Below are 23,501 nucleotides of genomic sequence, written 5' to 3'. Positions count from 1 at the left end.
TAAAACCGAACGTGAATTTGTCACTGATTTTTATTTGTTTTAATTTTGTATAAAAAACTTTGTACTTAATTTGCTTTGCTCTTTTTTACATAAAAGCTATATTTACTGTTAATAGTTTTATTGCAACTATTGGTCATGACGTGAGCATTCTCACGTGGCAACTTTAATTTCTGAAACTGATTTCCGAAAAGTGACAGAAAGGTCTTTCTGGCTGTTCATACGTGGAAATAAATGTTCTATTTCTCAGTTTGACAGCGAATTGCGAGAAATTGGAAATATTGCCAAGGCTGACACGCTCTTAAGATGCTGCAATAAATCATCGCCACTGCCCTGAATCCAATCCTATCATACCTGAATTTTGTAAATAAAAAAGTAAAGTATACCTTCTAATGAGTTTTGGTGACCGTAATCTGGCCTATTTTGTTGAGTTTTATAGATCTTTGCTATGCATAGTTTTCAAGAAAAATGTCTAAGTTCATTTCTATCAACTTACATATGTAAGTATGAATCCGACTTATTTAAAAGTTCAGACAAATCGATGGCCAACGCGTAGAAAATAACCATTATTTGATATATTTAATATACACGTACATACACTGAGGAAAATAATTCATAGTAAAAATGAATACTTCTTATTTAAAAATAATGTTTTTATCTTGATTATTCACTTCACTGATGCTTTTTCAGAACGAACGCGATCATTTTAATATGCGCGTAGTTTAATTGAATATTTACCTCTATACAGTACCTTCGTTAACTTTTTAGTAAGATCAACTACGTTATAATTGGTTTTAATATTTTTTTCCTTCAGTGTATGTTTGCATTGTATTGATATTTTTTTTTAGAATAGCCCACTTTCTTCTTATGATTACTAAAAACCTCTGCACTAGTGCCAAGGTGGGAGGCAGCAAATTGTTTTAAAGCTATCAATTTCTCCTAGGAGATAGAAATTTTGATATTGCATAGTACTATGAATATATGAAAAGAGATCTTTTGCTATAAAGTGTTCCCATAACGCAAGTAAGTACATAAAATAAAGTGTAAATGTTTCGAGTTTTACCTTCTAATTGAATTGCTAATGCTTCTATTTTGGTTTTACATATATGCCGTTATTGGGGCTCGTTGTTTATTTATTTCTGAATAAGGCGTAACATTTGAATATATGTGTTGCTAAATTTTTATCGCTTTGCACTTTGTTTAAACTTATTGTGCATTTGCTTATTTTTTCATTATTTAAATGCCCGCTTTAACGACTGAGGTCGATCAAAGCTTAAACGTAAGCAGACAATAAATTCATTTAAAAAGTTTAACTCAATACGTATTTACATACATTTATATACAAACATACATATGTATGTATATTAGGGTGGTCCAAATCAGTAAAATCAGAATTGTAATGCTCTCACCCCCTAGGGTTTGTTCTATATCGAAAAAAGTAGACCCCTATTTTTTTATTTTGAAATCAAAAAATAGTTAGAGGTCGCTCAAAGCGCTAAAAGTTCCCCATGTATTTTTATAAGGAAAAAAAAAATTTCGTAGAAATGGTATAGAATTCTTGAAAGTCAATAATTTTCGATCGGAAAACTTTGGTTATCTTCTGGAGACTTTCGGTAATAATACCCAATTGTTGATTTAACCATTTTTTAATACTAACGATTTTTTATTGGTCGCCCCATTGCATTTTTCGGGGTTTTTGTGGGTTTTTGGCGGACCTGTAAATTATAGTTGCAATGAACAGATGTTTAAATAAACAATTGGGTATTATTATTGGGAACCACTCGCAGATAAACAGAGTTTTCTGGTAGAAAAATATTGATTTTTAATTATTCTATACAATTTCTACGAAAAGTGGTTTTTTCTTCATATAACACACAGAAAACTTTGAGCGCTTTGAGTGACCTCTAAATATTTTTTGATTTCAAAACAAAAAAAAAGGTATATTTTATTTCGGTATAGAACAATTCTAGCGGCAGAGAGCATAAAAATTCCAACTTTACTTTTTTACATGCATTTTTGGACCACCCTAATGTAGATACATACATAAACATACACATATATTTATACACTATTGTTAGGTACATACATATTATGTACTCATGTAATGGCTCTTTGCGTGGATGTACGCTAATTAGAGGCTTCAGTGAATTTTCTGGATGTGCTCTTTATTTCGTCAGCCGACTTCTGTTCGTTTGGGTAACCTTGTGAATCTTCAGTATGGGTAAATATTTACGTTTTAATTAGTCACTTGTTTTTATTGGGTATATTTTGTTTTTATTTATTGCTCTTTTTACTTGTTATCAGTTGTGCCTTTTATCTCTGACCGCCAACTTGTTTCTTTAGATATGATTTGATGTATTTAACGAGAATTAACTTGGAAGGATTCTTTAAAAATAATATGAATATTAAATTGAAATATTATTCATAAAAGATTGTGAAAGGTCTGAATAAATAGACATAACACTGAGTTTGAAGGTTTAGAGAGAGAGAGGTGGGCCTTTTATTAAAATTTGTCCGTTAAGTTCTTGAGGAAGAATAAATTAAACCTTCAAGGTTGCTTTATTTTTATTTTAGTATTTTTGACGTGCGTTTCAAAAGAAAACCAAATGTTATAAGATGCCATTGCAGGGTATCTCTTTAGGTTGTTAAATTTCATGTTAAAGCTATCAGCAATTTTTATTTACATCATTCTGCTAAAAACATTAACACGACCTGCTTTGAAAAAATCCAGTGTTAAGGAATAATTACACAGGTCAACAACGTTTTGTTCTAGGAAAGTGTAGGGTCATTTTCGAAGTAATTTTTTGCGTAGAATCCGAATCCGGGGTTTAAATTGCTCTATCACGTCAGGATTTTGAGATATCCTAACCTAAAAGTGCAAAAACGCTGTTTTTGCCCATTTTTGAGGTTATGTAGCTACGCAGATTTTGCTCTTCATAAAAAAGTAAACGTGGTACTTTAAAGCATAATCTTTTAAATGCCGTCGAGTTTGCTTAAATATCTTTATTTTTCACTGAGATATCGCATTTTGAAGTTTCCATGTTTGTGAATTTTTCGATATTCGAAAATCCATTGAGATAACATGAGACGTGATACGGTCGATTACATAGTCGCACAAAAAAAATAGCCAATTAGACCCACATATCCCTATGTATTTTTGGTCGCTGAATCCGAATCCGAAGTCAAAAAACTGGAAAACCCATCCCAACCCCTAAACCATTACCAACCACCCTTACCAAACCGCGAGCAGGCTCACCTTCTGACCCGCGGAACAGCGAATTAAATTGCATATTTTTCTTGAAATGAATATAAGTTTTCTTGACAATTAGTCACACACCATTAGTCGACTACTCCAACGACTCCCAAACCCACCTAATCCCCACCTACCATCCTCTAACCCCTAGAACACACTCCTACTAAATCACAAGCAGGCTAAACTCAGTCTCCAGGATTAAGTGATTATTATTTTGCTTGTGGTTTAGTAGGGATGGTTTTTAGGATAAAACCCATATTAGTTTGGCTAAAATATAATCCACGATTTCTTGCTTTATCTGTTTTTTTTTGTTATAATAAGACTTATAAAGCTAACTTATTTCCATTTATATCATGATAGTCAAAAATTAGAAAAAAATAATAAAATAAAAAATAAAATTTTCATTCTGACATGTACATTTTTGTTTCTCTAACCTACACTTAGCATTATCCAGTAACAACGACGTGGACGTAGTAGGTTTCTGTTACCTTTGGGGTGCTTCATTAGCGTGAGTCCCCTTGCCTCTCACGATAGGGTGCTAGTTTAACGTGAGTCCCCTTGCCTCACACTACTCTCATCCTTATGGAACCGTTTTTTCTTTTCTTGTAATGTTCTCGTATTGGATCGTCTTTTATGTTGGACATGTGGCTCATCACGTTGAAGAGACCAACAGTAGTCTGCCAACATAGATGGAGACCACTTTCCCTGATAACGTCGTTCCATTTCTTTTGCATCCTGATGAAAACGCTCTCCTTGTTCTTCGCTTTCATCACCTAAATTTTCTGGAAACCAATGTACGTGGGAATGTAAATAGTGCAATTTAACGCTCATATTGGAACCTAGCTCTTTGAAGTTTAAAAGCATGTCATTAACTAATTTCTCATAATCACTTTCTTTATTATTACCTAAAAATCCTTTGACAACCTTTTTGAAGCTGGTCCAAGCATTCTTCTCAACGGGTGTCATAATTTGAAGATAAATATGCAATTTAATTCGCTGTTCCACGGGTCAGAAGGTGAGCCTGCTTGCGGTTTGGTAAGGGTGGTATTTTAGGGGTTGGGGTGGGTTTTCCATTTTTTTGACCTCGGATTCGGATTCATCGACCAAAAATACATAGGGATATATGGGTCTAGTTGGCTATTTTTTTTGTGCGACTATATAATCGACCGTATCACGTTATCTCAATGGATTTTCGTTATCGGAAAATTTCGATAACGAAAAATTCACAAACATGGAGACTTCAAAATGCGATATCTGATGCATTTAAAAGAGGAAGACCTATACTTTAAAATACCACGTCTACTTTTTTATGAAGAGCAAAATCTTCGTAGCTACATAACCTCAAAAATGGGCAAAAACAGCGTTTTTTGCACTTTTAGGTTAGGATATCTCAAAGTCCTGACGTGATAGAGCAATTTAAACCCCGGATTCGGATTCTACGCAAAAAATTACTTCGGAAATGACACTACACTTTTATAGAACATTCCGAACCCATTTTTTTGCAGACCTGTGTTATTATTTTATTTTGGAAGAGGATGGCCCCCACTGCGATGGAAACACCAAGTGTAGAAGGGCACCGCTTCACTTGGCATTTCAAATTGGCCTCAGTTGGCACAGAAGAGAAACGACTGGTGTGATTTGTTGCACTCTGCCAAAATTACGCTGTGACCGCCAAATAAGAAAAAAAAATCATTTTGGTAAAGATTTTAATTGCTTTTATGCAAAATATAAAAATAATAATATTTTGGCTCTGGCAATTTTGCTAATTTTTCGGCCTAGCTTGCCGACACTTAGACACTGTGAAACATTTTTACGGATATATCACATCACATAACCTCATATCACACCACAATACATCGCATCACATCACATCGCATAACATCACATCACATTACTTCATATCACATCACATCAGATAACATTACATCACAACACATCAGATCACATCACGCCGCATAACATCACATCACATCACAGTACATGACATGACATGACATCATATCACTTCACAATCACATAACATCAAATCAAACCACGTCATCTCATATCACAGCACATCACACAATACAACGTATCACATCATATCACATGACATCACATCAGAACACAGCACATCATATCACATCATATGACATCACATCCGACCAGAGCACATCATATCACATCACATAGCCTCACGCCACAACACATCGCATCACATCACATCACATCACGATTTCGGGACCGTTTCGGTAGCAGTTCAAGACTATTTAAGGATCAGCTAGAAACTTTTCCGTGATTATATCGAGATCATTTCGGGACCGTTTCAGGACATATTCACTACCATTTCGGGATAATTTCAAGCTCGAGCTATATAAGGACCATTTCGGGACTAGCTCTGGAACATTTGAGGCTAGTTCAGGACTATTTCAGAACTATTTTGGCTTCATTCCGACAAAAGTTCAGGATCGTTTCGGGAATGATTCAAGACCATTTTCAAGACTATTTGAGGACGATTTATGTGTAGGTGTAGTTTGAAACTAATCCAAAAAGATCCTGAAATAGTCCTGAATTATTTCCGAACGAAAAAGTGGTGTATGTACTTCCCCCAACAAAATTAATAAAATGAAATACATTTTTAATTTCTATCCTAAGTTATTTACGTATGTAACTGAATCGCCGAATGCCGTACACAAATGTTTACACATAAAATTTCAAGAGTACCGGCTACTCACGATTTTTTTAAGTTATATACTGAAGATACGAGATTAACGCAGAAATGGTAAGATATGTCTTCATAAACTCATTGGCATTTTTATACTCCGATAACGACATTAGTGGATGACTGGTATCCAGTTCTTGTCGCTAGTAGATAAAACACATATTCTGTCACATTAAGTGGCTTAACATAATTAAAAATATAAAAAAATTAAAAAAAATTAAACAAAATATGAATTAAAATAAAATAATAAGAAATGAAAAAAAATTATATAAAGCAAAAAATAAAGTAAAATAGAGTTAAGTAAAATAAACTTTAATAGAATAACATAAGATTTCTAGGCACGATAAATTAAGTGCAGCGAGTTAAGAAAGATTCAACTCGATGGGCTACCAGCGGTGGTACCAGAGGAAACCAGTGGCTTTTCTTGCATTACATTAAACAAGTGGGGGACAGTGGTTGGAGTATTATAGTTCTTGAGGGCGGTAAAATTACATGTATATATAAGTACATACATTACGATTGAATGCGTAACATGAAAGACACGCTATACATACTCTTAACAGATTTATTTCTTTAATACTCAATTAGTTATTAATTGAATTACTTTGCTTTCAAGCTTTTAGCTTAGTTTAAATCTTTTCCGCACATCAAAAGCTAATACTATTCGACGGATTTCGCGCCAAAGTATCGATTCAAGTTCACTCCATTAACTTTATAGACAGGCGATTGGCAGACCGCAAACCGCAAACTTGAAAACCTTCAATTAAACTTGAAGACACTAAGTTAAGGCAAAATACCGCATCTTCCCCCACAATCCTTTAGCCAGATGAAAGGCCATTAATTCTCGGCATATCATCAAACACCCATGTCTGCTACTCACCCACATTACACTTATTTCAATTCCTTTGTGTTTTATAATTGAGTTCATATTTCGACGTCATACCGAGCTATAACAATAGCAAGCAACATGTATAGTAAAAGCAGTAACACACACACACACACACACACACATATACTAAAAGGAATTTTCGAAAATTCAAATTTAAATGCTTACCTTTTCGCGCAATCAAGCAAGCCCACCTGTAGGCATACATGCTATGTATATGTACATACATACCTTTACTAGTACATATGTATGTAAGTACATATATACACATCTATACATAAAAACTAAAAGCAGCTGGCGTTCGCATTAAACAAATTGAGAAAGGAAATGAAAACGCTCACTCATACATATACAATTATTTTTCAGTTTAAGCAAATATTCTAACTAAGTGAATTTTCGTAAATTCTCATTTCACAATACAACTGCCGAGCCATTAGATATGTACATATGTATGTGTATATCTATTGTTATTGGTAAATGTATTGTGCGTGCGTAGTTAAAAGGGTATAAATTGGCAAAATCACTCACATTAAATCCTCACATAAATTTGTATATTCCTTCCATTTTCAATTCAGGTTGTCGAAATTGTGTGCCGGATAAGCCTTATCGTATTTTGATTATTTTAACAGACATACAATAAAAATAAGTATGGCGTGTTTCGGAGTTGAAAATGTGTAGATTGTATACGTTTAGGCTTATGCGCCTCAATATATGCAAACCTTTTTTATTTGGATTGTAAAGCTACATCTGTACAGTGAAAATACAAAATATTGTTGTGTAGGCTGACTAGTTCGCTAACTGGCATGAGCTGATGCGGAGGCTGACCAGTTTCAAAATTCTGAACAACTTAACTTAACTTATCAAAATATTCAAATAAGAACGAATATATTTCCATTAATCTCTTGAACAAAATTGACCAAATATTGAGGCATTGACGGTAGGTTTTGTGGTATCTTTGCAGCCGAGTCCATGCGAAAAGCTTTGGAAATATGCAGAGTTTCTGCCTCCACAACTAAAGAGATCTAGCTTGACAAAAAATTCCAAGTGAAAATCCGAGATCGCGAAGATTGGATAAATTTGGTACACGTACGGTTGGCGGATAGATGGCCTCGGAAAGCAACTAGAAATTCGCATGGGCTGTTGGCCACGGTGTTCCAGGCTGAAGTTTTAGCAATGCTGAGCTGCAGTAAATTAAAGCGTGAAAAGGGTTTGAAGGGCGCCTTTCTAGGTATCTTTTCAGATCGCCAAACCGCCATCAGTGCCCCTTTTAAACTGGATGATGACATTCAAACTTGTTAAACACCGCTTTAACACGCTTCAAATTCTGGAAACAAAAACTCTGTGCTGGGTGCAGGGCCACCGTCGGATCGAATGTAACGAAGTCGCTGACGAGATGGCGCTAGATGTATCCTTAACTGCCTTCTTAGGAACATAACGATTCTGTGGCCTTAGTTTGCCCTCTTCGAAAACCATAAGTGAGTGTATCCACGAAGTAAGTACTAGAATCAATAGATCGGAATATTAATCAATCGGAAACAGCAATCAAAATAAAGAAAAATGGGAACGAAATAGCACTAAAGAAGTTTTATCCTCTTTTCATGTCCAACATTTCTTCAAAATGATAGATTATATCCACGGTGCCATATTTTTCTGGTACGTTTTTACACATTCCAAAAAAAAATTACTCATTCGGGAGATTTTTTTCTCATTCTGAAGAATTTTCGACCTTAAAGTAAGGAAAGTTATTCGGAATGCTGGTTCTTCTTTTAGGCCGAGGAAACTTGTGAACACATTCTTTGTGCCTGTCCAACCTTTGTTAGACAAAGATTAACTTACTTGAATGCTTCATTAGAAATAAGAATTTCGACTACCAAAGCCCTTTTACGATTCATTAGGGAAGCCGAGCGCGTCTAGGGCATACTCGGTTAGGGGCTCACTTTAGAGATACTCGCAGGGCCCCTTGTTCTGACACGCCAGTGTTTTTATCTATCTATTTAGGGCCCCGATAGAAAAAAAACGAAAGAGTTGTACTGAATTTTTCGAAAATTTAGCATTTTTAACCGATTTCAAAAAAGGAAGAGGTTATCAATTCGTCGGAATATGTATGGTAACGCATAACTTTGGACCACGTTAACCGATTTCTGTTTTTAAAGAAAAGTTGGTTTCTCGGAGGTGCTGCAAATTAACGGTACTCTTAAATTTTTATATGATAATTGACATCGGTTTTGTTAGCGGTGGGAGTTCTTTCTATCCGGATAATCAATTGTCTGATTAAAAAATACGAATATCAGGATAAAAAAGGAACGGATATTAACCGGATATCCAGATATGAAACGTATGTCAAGATAACAAAATAGAATGGATATTAACTAAATATCCGAATTTTATCCGTATACTCGAATATCTGAACGGATATGCGAATATCCGAATACACGGATAGTCCGAGCCCTATTTTCTAAGTCTTATAACTCTATGTCTAAAGAATATGATGACAAATAAAGGGCTCTTAAAAATAGACAAAAAAAGAAAATTTACACGGATATTCTAAATTGCGAATATATAAGCAAACAAGAAGCTAAGAACTAGTACTTTTCTCACAAGGGTTTATGCTTAGTATATTTTAATGAAGTAACCCCTAATAAATTGAATTTCGGAATTACAGCTTGTCGAAAAACTTTTCAAAAAGTAGTTTGAAGATTTTGTGCTGTTAAATACATACGTACTTTGGGATCTTTTGTTTGCAAAAATTAGATAAAAAGTATATATAAGGCAAGTAGTCAATGATTCAAATTATTATATATTTGCTTTTAAGTGAAGTAAAATTCATCAAATAAATAAAAAAAGATAAACCCTAAATAAGTTAAGTTGTAAGTATGTATTTAAAAATGTATTTGCAGCTTTCCTATGCCTGCTAGTTTAAGGAGCTTGAAAGTAAGAACTAATAAGCGGCAAATGTGGAATTGGTAAAGGATGAAAATGTAATCACATAATTCTGAAGTGCCTGTGGAGAAATTAAATTAAATTTATTAACTACTCAATACATTTTCGAGCCATTTCGAGCAGTTAGCTGTCATACAAAAAACATATACACACATATGTACATACATTCATACGAGTACTCCTACATATGTAGTAAATAATGTTGTGTTCTTCTTTCAGTACCAGGAAAATAATCCTGCGTTATTTTTTTTATAATTTTATATTACAATCGCATTTGGTTTTGTTGTTGCTTGCCATCCATTGTGTAAAGCATGCATTTTGAAAATAGCTGAACGCAAATAATAAAAGTGGGAGATATACATAAGTACAGCAAAGAAAATTGGAAATAAAATAAAATTCAACACAAAATCGAGTATAAAATAGCAAAGGATATGGTAGTCAAGCGTTAAGCAAATAAACTTATGCACAAGCATATGGATACCTTTTTGTATTATGTACTTAAATCCATAACAAATAACAACACAGCCTCTAGGGAAAACTCTGAAATACGAGTAGTCATTTTTGCTTCATTTAATACTGTAGAGATCATTTCGCTTGATAAAGACCAGTCAAGTGTGGAATCCACAAGCGGATGTGGAATCAATTCATTCAAATACACCTTTCTAGGACTACAATGAGTAGTCCTTCTCTTCTGAGTTTGTTTTCTCGACAATGTCTGATTTGAGCCATGTTTTGCAGGCAGATATAGGGTATAGGTAGAATAAGAATGAAAAATTTTGTACGCCCAAGTATGGTAGACATTTTATTTTATTATATTATATATTGTTTATAAATGAATTATATTTTTATAAATCATATGTTTTGAGTCATATGTTTCTGAAAAAAACACACCGTAGTGATTTAAAAATTACATTACTCGACTGAAAAATAAGTTATTCGAGCCAACTCGACGGTACACACACTGTGCTTTTTTAACGCTTCATGCGAAATAATCGTAGCGATTTCGACAAAAGCAACATTTTGATATGAAACAAGATAGTTTCGAATGATAATGTGGCTGCCTTTCACGAAAAAATATTGACATTGAGCCACAATTACTTTTGGAACTTAAAAAAATTGGTCAAAAATAGTGTTCTTCGAAAAAAAACATGCAAACTCCAACAGATTTATTAAAAAAAATGTATTTTTTACTGTATTAAATTTATAGATTTTGAGACGAGAAACAGGACTCCACTTTTTAAAAAACGAAAAAAATTTGAACCCCTCAATTTGAAAAATGCATTATACATATATTGCATTTTTTATGATTTGCATGCAGCTATGCATCCTTCACACAATTTTATATCCCTCGAACACCAAGTGTGTTTCAGTGCTTTTCATGACCTTTAATTTGAGCCAAGGTTGAAGTCTCTAGGCCCTTTGAGAGCCAAATTATAACGATTCTGAAGTTAAACTTCGAAATTTCATGCGACGTTTTTACATTTTTTTCTTCTAATTTCAGAGTAAAAACTCGTACAGCAGATTCGAAGTTTGGTTTAAAACTATTATAACTTGGCTCTCAGCTGACCTAAAGATTTCCACCATGGCTGAGATTAAAGATCTTGAATAGCACTACAGCATACTTGTTATTCGAGTGATATAAAGTTGTGAGAAGGATGCAGGAAGTGCAACCAAAAATGAGTTTCTTAAATTGTGGTGTTAAAATTTGTTTCCCATTTCTAAGCAGTGGAATCATGTTTCTTGTTGTAAACATGTACATAAAAATTTTTTGGAAAAAATCCGGTGGATTTTCCCCTATACGATCGGATATACGAATGCTGCTGAATGGTACCGGCGACGAAAATCGTAAAAAAGACAAATATGAAATTTATAAATTAACCCGTCAACACATTTGAGGTGTAAGAAGGTGTTAAGCAGCACTATCAGTTCCGTCAGTCTTCGACCCCTTTTGAGCTGGGAAGTCAAGGTGGAGAGGTACTTGGCTTTCTACTGTTTCCAGTCAGCAAATATTTCCGAAAGGGTTCTACTGAATATACTCGTATGTACATATGTACATTAAGCCGTATCACGCAATATGAAAGAAAAAAGTTTAGCTATATCTTTCTTATTTTATATCCGATTTTTAAAATCTTTATATATCTATACATCTAAAGCTATCAAAAAACGATTACCACCTTGCTAAAGAAGGGTTAGGCTTTATTCAAGTATAGTCTTGAGCGAAGCCTTTTCGGTGACATAAAGATTTTAAAAATCGGATATATTCTTAGATTCTTAGATTCTTATCAAATAAGAAAGTTATAGAAAAGAACGCGATTTAGCGGGTGCCTAAAAAATTTTACATCCAAAATTTTCTCTCGACATAAGTATTGAAATAAAACTGACATACGCTAAATTTTTTTCGTGATATTCAGCAAACTAAGAAAATTCTTGTGTACGCATCCTTGCACCGAAGCATTAACAAATGTGAACACGCGAAATGATAGACGTCGAATAAGAAATCTTGGTAATGCTCAATGGGGTTATTACTTTAGATGAGTAAGATATATTGAACTTTCTGCACAAATTGGTATACATACATACATATGCATTGTGTACAAATGATTTCAACTGTGTATGTGCATCATGCAAGTAGATTTTGTTTTGTACATACATATGTATGTTATATATGTATATATTTAAGAACATATTTGCTACTTGCCTTCAAAATCCTTGTTTTCCTTATCTGGGAAATAAAACAGCAAAATCTTAAATGAAATGTTTCTGGCTGTAAATAAAATTGTATGCTACAATAAAATGTACTTACATACATACATACAAATATATGTATATAAAGTGTACAGTAGCCTCGAATAATAGATACATATGTATATATCTTTCCGATTCTTTGAATTACCACTGAACGCAGTGAACTTATCTTTACGAGCATGTTAAGTGTGATAAGAGCAATATGTATAAGTTGGGAAAAGGAAACAATGTAAGTTGTGGATAAATGCATTTTTGTTGGGACGGTCAAGAAAGGACGCACACGAGCATACCTCATACATACAAATATGCAACGTCATATATTCATACATTGTCGTCAATTTGTATATAAGCTGATAGCAACAACTGAAGAGCCACCCACATGCCTGCTGCTTTAAACTTGGAAAATTTTTCGAAGATCTTTGACCTTTCCGTTTCCGTATGGAAGTGCGGCAATATTCTGCAAGAAATAAAACCAAAAATGGGGCCTGTACAAGTGTGCTTTCAAAATTTATGTATCTCTCATTATTAAGCTCATCTAAAAGCTATAGAAAGCTTTAACAAATATGTCGCACAATGACTGCTGAGAATTTTGCAGAATGCAATTCTTACGGATGATGGACTAGCGCAGCCACGCCTCTTTCACGGCGATTTTATATCTGCGGCATATTTTCTCTGAATCTCCGGGATTAAGATCAATCCATTTGCCCGATTTGGCAAGTATTTTGCAGGCAGAAGTATTCGCTATAGCAAAGGCTGCCGTCTTTTAGATCGTAGTGGTTTACATCACAGCGACCGTGTAGCCATTTTATCGGATAGCCAGGCGGCCTTTGCGTATTTTACAACACGGCCAAAGAGAGTAGAATTCATCCAAACGCAGTAAGAAGTTAGATCGATCAAGATTTATTTTGGGCACCTGGTGGTCGCAACATTACCGAAAACGAGGCTTCAGATGAGCTAGCCATTTATAGGGAAATCTTTCTCAATAATAGTCAGAAATCGGATCAAAGGTGGCGCACGGCGGCAGGCTGCCGTATATCCAGATTAATGTGACACGTGTATAACCCTAAGAGAGCCCACCACTTCTTTGTAAAACCCTATTGTTGCGTTGCGAGGCTAGTGGCAGTACTTAATGAGCATTGGCCGGTTGGCACCCACGCACTCGAACTAAAAGTCTAAGCATGGCTTAAAACTACTTCTGCAAAAGCTGCAGAAACAAAAACAAAGAGGAAAGAGAAGAATACCTCCTTTGCATATGTTCAGCTTTAATGAGAAGCAGTAATACCATACTAGGAGCATATATGTATGTAAGTTCACATAGTTAAGAGAACTCTCTGAAATAAGGCTGCATCCTCGACTTTATCAACCATGCCGGTTGGTTCTAACATATTTATTAGATGTGTGTATTTGATATCAAAATAGGGCTTCGCTACTACTTGGGCCTTAAATTTTTCCGCCACCACTACTAACCTTGCCCAAACCTTAATCAAAAAGATTCTAACTATTTTTTTCATTTTATGGACCAAAAATTTTATACCAATAGTTTGCTAATACTAATATCTATCTACAATTTATTATCGAAACTATTATTCAAATTAGCAAAAGTTTCAAAATAACTGAGTTTAGGTGAAAAGTGAAATGTTATCGTTGTCTATCTACGCCACGTAATTAGCGTCTTTATTAATGCGGTTTCACACAGTTTGGTATCCAAAACTTATATGAAATTTACTTAGTACATATTCATTTTTATTTCGTATACCTAAGCATGTATAAGTATAAAGTGTGTTCATATATACTTACTTATGTATGTATTATACACACATATATATTTTAACACATTCAAACTACCTAACTGTTCAGTGCATCATCCATGTCCCAACCAAACATTGCAATTAATTTCACCTTTTAATATTCCCACATCCTTTCATGTGACTACGTCTTCCAACTTCTAACTTAGTTTATATACACACTCGTACATACATATCTCATTGTGGAAGAAAAATTGTGAAAGTCGCACGTATTTAGAGCATGCTAAGAGGTGTGCAACTTTAAGCAGCTGCTAAGATTTTCCTCTTTACAACGGAGCGCAGTTTGTAAGAATTTCCCTATTCAAATCCTCATTTTCCCTATAAACGCGAACATTTTTATTCAGTACAAGAAAATTATGTATGTAAGCAGCAAGCAGCCAGATTTGTATTTATCATCATTATTCTAAGGCACTTCATTATCATCATTATACAGTCTCTTTCATAATGATACATAACAAGCTCATTAAAAGGCATCTCTGCAACATCAACCTCCTCAACATAAGTCGCATAAGTGAACGCATAATAGAGTTGGCGCTGATATGTCAAGTTATGAGGCCGCTTACTGTTTTTGCTACCATAGAGACGACATCTGCTTGCTACCTTACTTAAACTTACATAAGCAGTGGCAGGAGTCGACAGCACTTAACTAGATTATGTGTGTGTCAAGGAGTAGAGAAACCGTAGCATCTTCAAGTTGCTACAACTAAAGCTTTCTTTTTCATGTTGTTTCTTCTTCTTTTCTTCTACTCTTTTCCCTTTTGAGCCTACTTCATTCAAGCAGATTCCACTTACTTTCACTGTTCTGCTGGAAATTCTCACATTAACCTCGTTTTCAAAGGTTCGGAGGCATCGCCCGCCACTACTTGGATTATATCTAAGACATCCAGCCTATTTTAAAATGCAACACTTTCCCCTCCGCTGACACGATTTCTCTCAACCATTTCACTTGTTTCTACTACTTAGCGCAGGATGCTAGTAGAAAAACTTGTTTGTATCCTTTTGCTCAGCACTTTGTGTGGCGTCTTCACTAATTTAAATGCGTCGAAAATCGGGGCTTGGTAGGTGTTATGGCGTAAGAATATAATTGAAGTGGAAAACTGAAAATGGTTCTAAATGAATGTAGCGCTACTTTCTTTCATAAGTATTGAGTGTGCGAAAATTTTCATTTTAATTACACTTGCATACACTTTATACAAACACACATATGGATTAATATGTATGTAGACATATCGCACACCGTTTTCAAAAGGGGCACAACTCAAAATACACGTTTGTCAGAAAATGCGAAAAACTATTTTTAGCACATGATAATCATATGCGCAAGGGAGAGTTTAAATTAGGTTTTTTTTTTTAACAAATTATAACAAAAATTTGCTGCAGATTTTGCTGAAAGGTAAATAAAAGCTCTGTGTATATTTTTATCACATATTTAATTTCAAAAATGCCAAATTTTGAGTTGTGTCTCTTTTGAAGACGGTGTCCGATATGTACATATGTCTAGTTAAGTAGGCGAGGTCAAAGAAGAGTTGTGCTTTTTAGAAATTATTAGAAAGTGTCAGACAGCAAAAGGGGCGGAAACTGTTGAAAAACTTTGAATAAATTTGACTTTGTTTGTAACTAAGTAAGTTACAAGTGCGAGACACTTTATTTCATAGCTTAAATCTTTTGCTTTTATCTCAAGTGAAAAATAAAAAACTAAAAAAAAAAGTTTTAAAAAGTGAAGAAATTGAAATTCTCTATTAGCTCAGAGGTAGGTACATATCGTCGGCTGAGTGGAAGATCAACTTATCTAGGCCGCCGGTTCGAAAACGTCGCCCTATCTCAGCAAATGATTAAAGAACGCCATATTTCTCAATTTGGCTGAAGAACGCCTTATCGCAGTATTTCGTTCAAAAACGTCATATCCCAATATAAATTCAATATATCTATCGGCAGCTGGGATAAAGCGTTTTTGAACTGGCAGCCAAGATAGGACGATCTTCCACTCAATGGTCGCTATCGTTACCATCAATGAAAAAAACCAAATGGCAAAGTAGCGATTTTACAGCAGATCCAAAAAATATCAGTTCGGATGGCCGCCGTAGTCGAATGGTTGAAAGAGCTTACTACAACTCCTTAGATTACACGTTTTATCATGGTCAAACATCCAAACATAAAAGAAAATGTTTGGCCAGCTGCCGTCCAGAGCCACGTCGTAAAAGTTTTGGTTTCTCTATTTGCGGAACGACCCACAGTGTGGAAAACGGACTCTTTTGTGACAAAATCAAATGTCTCGAGAAAAAGAATAGATTGTGAAATAAAAACTACAACGGTGTTTTAAAGTTTAAGTGGTAAAATCTGCTCTCGTTCAGATATAAGAATTTGACACAAAAAAAGTGAATTTCCCACACTGTGCGACAACAAAGCGCACACTATACACATTTAAATATGTTGAAGAGCAGCTTGGCCAGGCACTTAGCAAAAAATGTGAAGCCCCATTTGGTTCGGTTTGTTGGTCAAATAGTGATCCTACATATGTCGCCAGAGTAAGTCACCGAGTCCCACAGTTCCCAGTTTATAATGATGAGATAGAGAAAAATCCTATTGGAATTTTACTGGCATGTATAAATACTAACGATTGGGCGTAGTTTGGTTAAGGCCCAAAAATTGTCGTTTCTCTAAGTAAAAAAAAACTTTTACCGCCATTTTTTCAAGATGCCGGTAATTTCACAGCCCACTGCGTCCCGAAAATCCAGTTTTACATTCCCTGCGACCTAATTTACATATTCACGTTCTTGCAGGTTCTGCTTAATGATAAGCGATAACGAGAACTATGAACTCCTTGAAAAGCCGTGGGCAATGGATGCTACTTTTAAATTTCCGCCTTCGACCAAACGTAATATGAAATTTCAATTTTCATGTGATAAAATTCATCAAAACTCATAACCTTATCAAGTAGATATTTTTATAAATTTAAGAGCTCTGTTACATTAACGCTCCCATACTCTCTTTTCGTTTACACTTGCGACAGAGTTGCCTTGGCTTTAGATCAGCTACCTCGAACTCATATGCACATTGTACGAGCTTTTACAAACGAGCTTTGAGCTTTTTCACCGAAAGCATTCACACCGACAGTACAAAAGCTATCTTTGCACAGCGAAAAAAATATAAAAAATACAATCAATGTTTAGCTGGGGAGCCAGCAGATTGTGCGCAGTGCAGGGATTGTTTTTTGTTTAGTCCAGCTACGTGCACCCATTTTTACATTTCTTTCATTTCAAAGTACACAGAGCATAATTTTTCTATTTTTTATTTAGGTACTTTTTAATTTATTTAAAAATTTTATGATATTTTGGAAGTTTATTTCTGCATGATAAGTTTTTATTCGAAGGAGATCAGAAATATGCTCATCAGATAGATTATGACGGTATTCATTGAATTCCCTATTAATATTCTTAATTTTTAATTTTCTTCCAAAATGATTGACGATTGAAACCAGTTCACTGATATGCTTGTTTTTCCCATGAAGAAGCAAATTGAGCTCATTGAAAGGCTGGTTAAATCGCATAAAAAAGCCAATTCAAGACTAAAATCTATCCCCCTTATTCTAGAGCCCGAATTTTCGTTGTGTTGTAAAAACACTCATCATGTGTTTGTTTATTGTAAAATTGGTTAATTTTACATATTTTGAGGAAAATTATGGGTTCTGATGCATCTGCAATTATAGCAGCAGAGTAAGAGGGCGCTATGGCAATGGATTCACAAAGGTATGCGGAGCTGTCGGGCATAGTAACCATGGGCGCATCTATGTCAGCTTCTGGTTGAATTGTTGAACCACAAGCCAGAACTCCTCCTATGCCTGAAGCCCTGGTTCTCAATCCAGTTAATGCAATAACAGCACCTTCCAAGCCATTGAAAACATGCACTTTGTTAGGTCCACCACCTGTTGCGCTTGCTTCTGCCTTCGGCCACGCTTAGGAATTATAACCCTTACTAAGTAGAATTCTCCTCTCTGTGTTGCGGGAAGAGGGGCTTCCGCATATCAAAGGTATATAACATTTCTTGTGCATATCACTCCGGCTACGCCGTTCATAGCATTTTTGCGCAGAACCCACATCGAAATTTGCAAAAAAGTGCATAGTGCAAACCGAGTTTATTAATAAGCTAGTGGTAGGAAATTTGAAACATTTATCTTAAATAAAATGTGAATCCTTCGATTACACGTGTATGTTAAAGTTTTTGATTCGGGTTATGCGTTTGAACCCAACAACCGAAAATCGTTGTACAAATAACTAAACAGGACCCAAGTTTCTCAATAAGGGGCAACAAAGATTTTGTTTTGCTCGTTTATATAAAACAGTGGATAAAAATATACGTATATGCGAAAGGCAAATTTATCTGTTTAAATGAACACCACCAATATTTCTTGTAAACACACATCGATTTACATCTTTTATTTCGCCTCCGACACAGAATGGTTTTCGTACAAAATTACGCAAAAAAGCTTACTCGTTCGTTTTTAGGCATGCCATTGTTACGAATTTCGAAAGTTCGAAAATGCGATTCGGATTGCAGCATACTATTTCTACGATTCGTAGCAAAATCCGAATACGAAAGAGTTGCAGAATAGGGGTGTATATTTTTTATAGTGGCAATGAGTTCCTCATTAGCTGGGGTAGAATCAATTAAAAAAATCCTTAAATTTAAAAATATTTCAAACATTTACCGCGACTTAATAATTTTTTTTCTTTTAAAGACGAAGCATTAGAGAAATGTTATTTTTCTTTGCACTCCTATTATTTAGTGGACAACTAGATGCAAGAATTTATGTAAAAGAATTATAAATATGTATAAGCATATTTGGTGGAATTGTTTATAGGGAAAACCAAATTATTGAACCTCACAACCCCCCTCTCTCCCGAAAAAAATTCTGCGTTCACCACTGTTTAACCCTCTAGTAAGCAGAACCGCCTCCAGACGGTTGTTAACGAAACACCTTTTTATTTAGTGCACCTAAAATAATTTTTTTCTATATTCGTAAGGCACGATCTTTAGACAAAAATCGTACCCTTACGGCGAAGTAAATTTGAATCCGTTATGTCAATCCATTTTATTTTAATCGGCAGTTGAATTACAGATTTTGAAAACACGGTTAAATTTAATTATTTCTTGCTTTTTAATAATTTCGTAATTAAAGAAATTTTTTCTTTTGAAAATTTTTTTGATACAAAAAAATTCAGTGGGTTTCGTAGTTAAAAACACAGTATTTTGAAATAAGTTTTATAATTGAGTGACTATCCGAAATGTAGAAAATTGCTTTCGAACACTGACCGTCTACAGACCGGCTTGCCGACATATAAAAACCCAGTTTGCATTTTTGACCATCTGCAGACGGCATTGCCGGTTCGTAGGTCAACACTGTGTAAGAGAAAGCTGAAAATATGTGTAAGTATATCGGCGAGCCCGTCTCCAGACGGTCTTGGTTTTTATCCCCTATGTATGTACATTCGGCTGGTCTAAAAATGCATGTGGAAATGTAAAGTCGAATTTTAATGCTCTTACTACCTAGTTCAAAATCGAAAAAATATACTCCTGTTTTTTTATTTATTTCGAAATCAAAAAATATTTAGAGGTCGCTCAAAGCGTTCAAAGTTTTCCATGTATTTTATATGAAAAAAAAAAAGAATTTTTCTTGAAAATGGTAATGAATTTCTCTGTTTCTCTTTAGGAGACTTCCAATAATAATACCCAATTATTTATTTTAAAATTTTTTAATAATAGCGATTTTTTATAGGTCCCCCAGTACATTTTTTGGGGTTTTTGGTGACCTATAAAAAGTAGTAGAAAAGTTTTCCTATCGATTTTCAAGAATTATATACCATTTCTACGCCCATATGACAGGAATTCCAAGGTCATCAGCGTCTGCAAACTTTGGCAGATCATATCTCAGAAGAAAAAAAAAAGAAAAAAAATCTCGAATACGTGTAGCTTATTTCTTGTATAGAAACCCATAAAAAAAATTTGAAGCGAATGGGACACATACATAATTTTTTTTGAAATCCGTCCGACTTAAAAAAGAATGGCTCTTAATGCAAACATGTAGTCCTTTTTCTACGTACACTACAAATTATATATCATTTGAAAGCTTAGAAAATAAACTATAGAAATAAACCATTTGCAAAAAATTAAAAAGGGAATATTGTTAAAAAATGCAAAAATTTTTTTATTGGACATTTTTTGCAAAAAGAAATTTGAGCATACAAATATAGGTTCCATTAAAAAGCACGAAAAAAGTTCTAATAGGTCAGAATTTGTTTATCCACATTTATAAGTGTGACGTGATGTAAGAATTTTAAGGAAACTTATGATGCTACTATAACTCGTCAAAAACCGCGGTAGAAAGAAATCCTTTTGCATATTTACTAGTTACCATAGCAACAACGAGGTAGAGTTTGAATGAAATCCCTAAACAAAATTTTTTCGTGGTACACTTCGTTAATTCCACCACCCTAATGTGCAGATTTTGTATGAAACCAAAGCATTCAATACCGAAGTTATTTATTTATTGCCTCCATTCTAATGATTCTATTATTCAATTGAGTGGCTAATCAACTTAAGCCAATTAAAATTTGTTTTTATGCGTTTATAACGTTTGAACAGTGAAATTCAGGTCTGAGATTCACAAATTAATTTTTTCAAATTATTTATACAAATCTAAAAAATCTGCAACAAAAAATTCTAAAACGAAAATTTAAAGCCACTTGATGAAACTTGCACTAGAATTGAGTGAGTGACGAAACTGCACACTCAAAATCTTTCTAGAAAATCTAATGAAAAGGTCGCAATTTTTGCGAAGGTTTTTTTTTTTTTTTAATATTGCACAAAGTTTGGTACTTGGATTTATACGGTTTTCGTTAAAGAATGAACTATATATTTATAAAAAATAACTAAAATTAAATAAAAAAAAAAACATTGTGTAAACATGGCAAAATTACATATATACATTTTTTATTCTTTATTTGTTATATTATATTTATAAAAGTTTGGTTTGGTTTATGAATACATAATGATAAAATAAACAGAGAGACCAGATGAGTAGTCCACTTGCAAACAGCGTTATGTGATTTTATAATAGAAAGCCATAAATTTGAAAAAAAACTACTACGACAAAAAGTAGCATTTAAATTGAATCTTTTTTATTATGACCTGAAAATTTGGATAAATAAGAGCCTTATAAAATTGTAACATAACATAACATGACATAAGATATTATTAACAGTCTATACGACCTAAAGCAGTTTTCTAAGTTCATCAGAAGATGTATAGTTTTGAAAGTTTATAAATAAGTGTTATAGCGACTTTTGGAAGAAGAGGTAACATTTGATGCTATTTTTTTCAGAATAAAAAAAGATTTTGCACTGTGTTGTTAGTGGACATGAAACTACTTTAAATACTGGTACGTAATCCACCAAAAACTAAAAATCGAAAAAATTTTACATAGCGCACTTTGCAAGTGGACTACTCAGATATATATCAAAATAGATACAATTTCTTTTGCATAGATATCTGCCCTATGGGTGGGGAATTTTGCGAAATTTCGGGCAAAATCGTGGAATTCTCAAAAAGGAGTAGGCTACCCTTGTTCCAATATATGTGCATAGAGCAGCTACCGCAAAAGCAAGATAATCAAGTCAAATACAACAAAAAATTAAATAACGCATGCGTTAAGAGCAACAATTTTCAATTATTATTGTGCTTTCTTCTCACTGATAAAAAAAAATCGAACACAATGAGTCACTCACTGGTCCGGAGAACCACATCAAAAAACCCAATATTATTTCAGTAACAACAACAAAGAATACAAAGCTGAATCACATAAAGCCCATCAAGCAACTGGCAAAGCGCTGAATGGACAGTTTTGTTGCTGGTGCCGGTGGAGAGAGTCACCTTCAGCGCAGTACAAGTGGGCGATCAACGGTAATTTCTACCAAATTTTGTAAGTAAATAAATGCAGTTATTAGCGTTAAGATGCACTTGCACATTGGCTGAATAGCAACAGCAACGATCCACCTCCTCTGGCGCGCACTATTAAAGGTGTCCGCTGAGGTGATTTCGTCACTGTCTGTCGATGGCCCTAGCCTAGAGAGTGTGGTGCCGCTAGAAAAAGAGATTCGATGCTGCATTTAATGCGGTGTTAAAGTGTTTTCGTTTACCGAGTGCAAAGATACACATAATTTAATTTAAAAAATATATAAACATAAGTTATATTTTTAAATGGAAAAAAATTAAACTGTGATAAAATTTGTGTGTTATTAGCAAAAGAAAAAAACTGATCTCGCGTGTATACGTCTCTTTTTTAAATTTACGTGTTTGTCAAAATGTTTAATAAATGTTTGGGGCTAAAGGCCCTATTTTTCATTTTCACTTTTGGTTTGTTTTTGCAACGAGCGCAAATGTTTGCAAATGCGGCGGTAACGCCAACAACTGCGTCGCCGAGCAGCGATATAGGCAGCGAGAAGTTAAAAATACCATCAACTGCAATGGACATGGAGGCACCTGCAAAGGAAACGAGCGCCGAGATGACGGAGATAATGAATGATGATGGGGCCAAAGGTACGAAAATTGAAAGCCAGACAGACACTGCGACTATGGTGATGACTGAAATGAAAATGAGCAACAAGGAGAATGACTGGTGGCAGCATATGGTACTCTATCAGATCTATCCACGCTCGTTTATGGATACCAATGGCGATGGTGTAGGCGATTTGCAAGGTGAGTAGAGGGGGAGGGGGAATGCATTTTTCACTGTGCGAGATTGCGTGATTTTAATTTTCTTTTCCTTGCAGGCATTATAATGAAACTACCGCATCTCGCTGAGACTGGCATTCACGCTGTTTGGTTGAGTCCGATTTTCAAGTCACCTATGGTGGATTTTGGCTACGACATAACTGATTTCAAAGACATTCACACGGAATACGGTACAATGCAAGACGTCGATAAGCTGATAACGGAATCGAACCGCTTAGGTAACCGTTAAACCATGATCCCGTTAGATTTCGAGCGGGTTTATGTGCTGATTTGTTGTAAATATATATTTGCAGGAATTAAAATAATCATGGATTTTGTGCCGAATCACACGTCAAATCAGAGTGAATGGTTTGAGAAGTCGATTAACCGCGAAGATGGCTTCGAGGA

At 34.6% G+C, this 23,501-nt stretch overlaps 2 protein-coding genes across 4 annotated transcripts in view; one reads left to right on the top strand and one right to left on the bottom strand.

Moving 5' to 3' along the window:
- The window catches only part of LOC118740478 (calcium/calmodulin-dependent 3',5'-cyclic nucleotide phosphodiesterase 1), a 737,853-nt gene that overhangs the window by 268,913 nt on the left and 445,439 nt on the right, over positions 1-23,501 (bottom strand). The window lies entirely within an intron of this gene.
- LOC118740480 (maltase 2-like) overlaps positions 22,070-23,501 on the top strand; it is a 4,489-nt gene continuing 3,057 nt past the window's right edge. The window contains exons 1-4 of one of the 2 annotated variants that reach the window (XM_036472037.1): positions 22,070-22,283; positions 22,712-23,078; positions 23,153-23,332; positions 23,408-23,462. In XM_036472037.1, the coding sequence (XP_036327930.1) occupies positions 22,215-22,283; positions 22,712-23,078; positions 23,153-23,332; positions 23,408-23,462 (671 nt within the window). In that variant the 5' untranslated portion in view covers positions 22,070-22,214. Of the gene's footprint in view, positions 22,303-22,711; positions 23,079-23,152; positions 23,333-23,407; positions 23,463-23,501 lie in introns of both variants that reach the window. The other variant, XM_036472038.1, reaches the window with a different exon arrangement.

The sequence above is a fragment of the Rhagoletis pomonella genome, unplaced genomic scaffold, assembly GCF_013731165.1.
Source record: "Rhagoletis pomonella isolate Grant_MI unplaced genomic scaffold, Rhpom_1.0 Rhpom_scaffold_00006, whole genome shotgun sequence".
Taxonomy (NCBI): Eukaryota; Metazoa; Arthropoda; class Insecta; order Diptera; family Tephritidae; genus Rhagoletis; species Rhagoletis pomonella.
The sequence above is the reverse complement of the archived record's forward strand: the minus strand, read 5'-3'. Positions and strand labels throughout refer to the sequence as shown.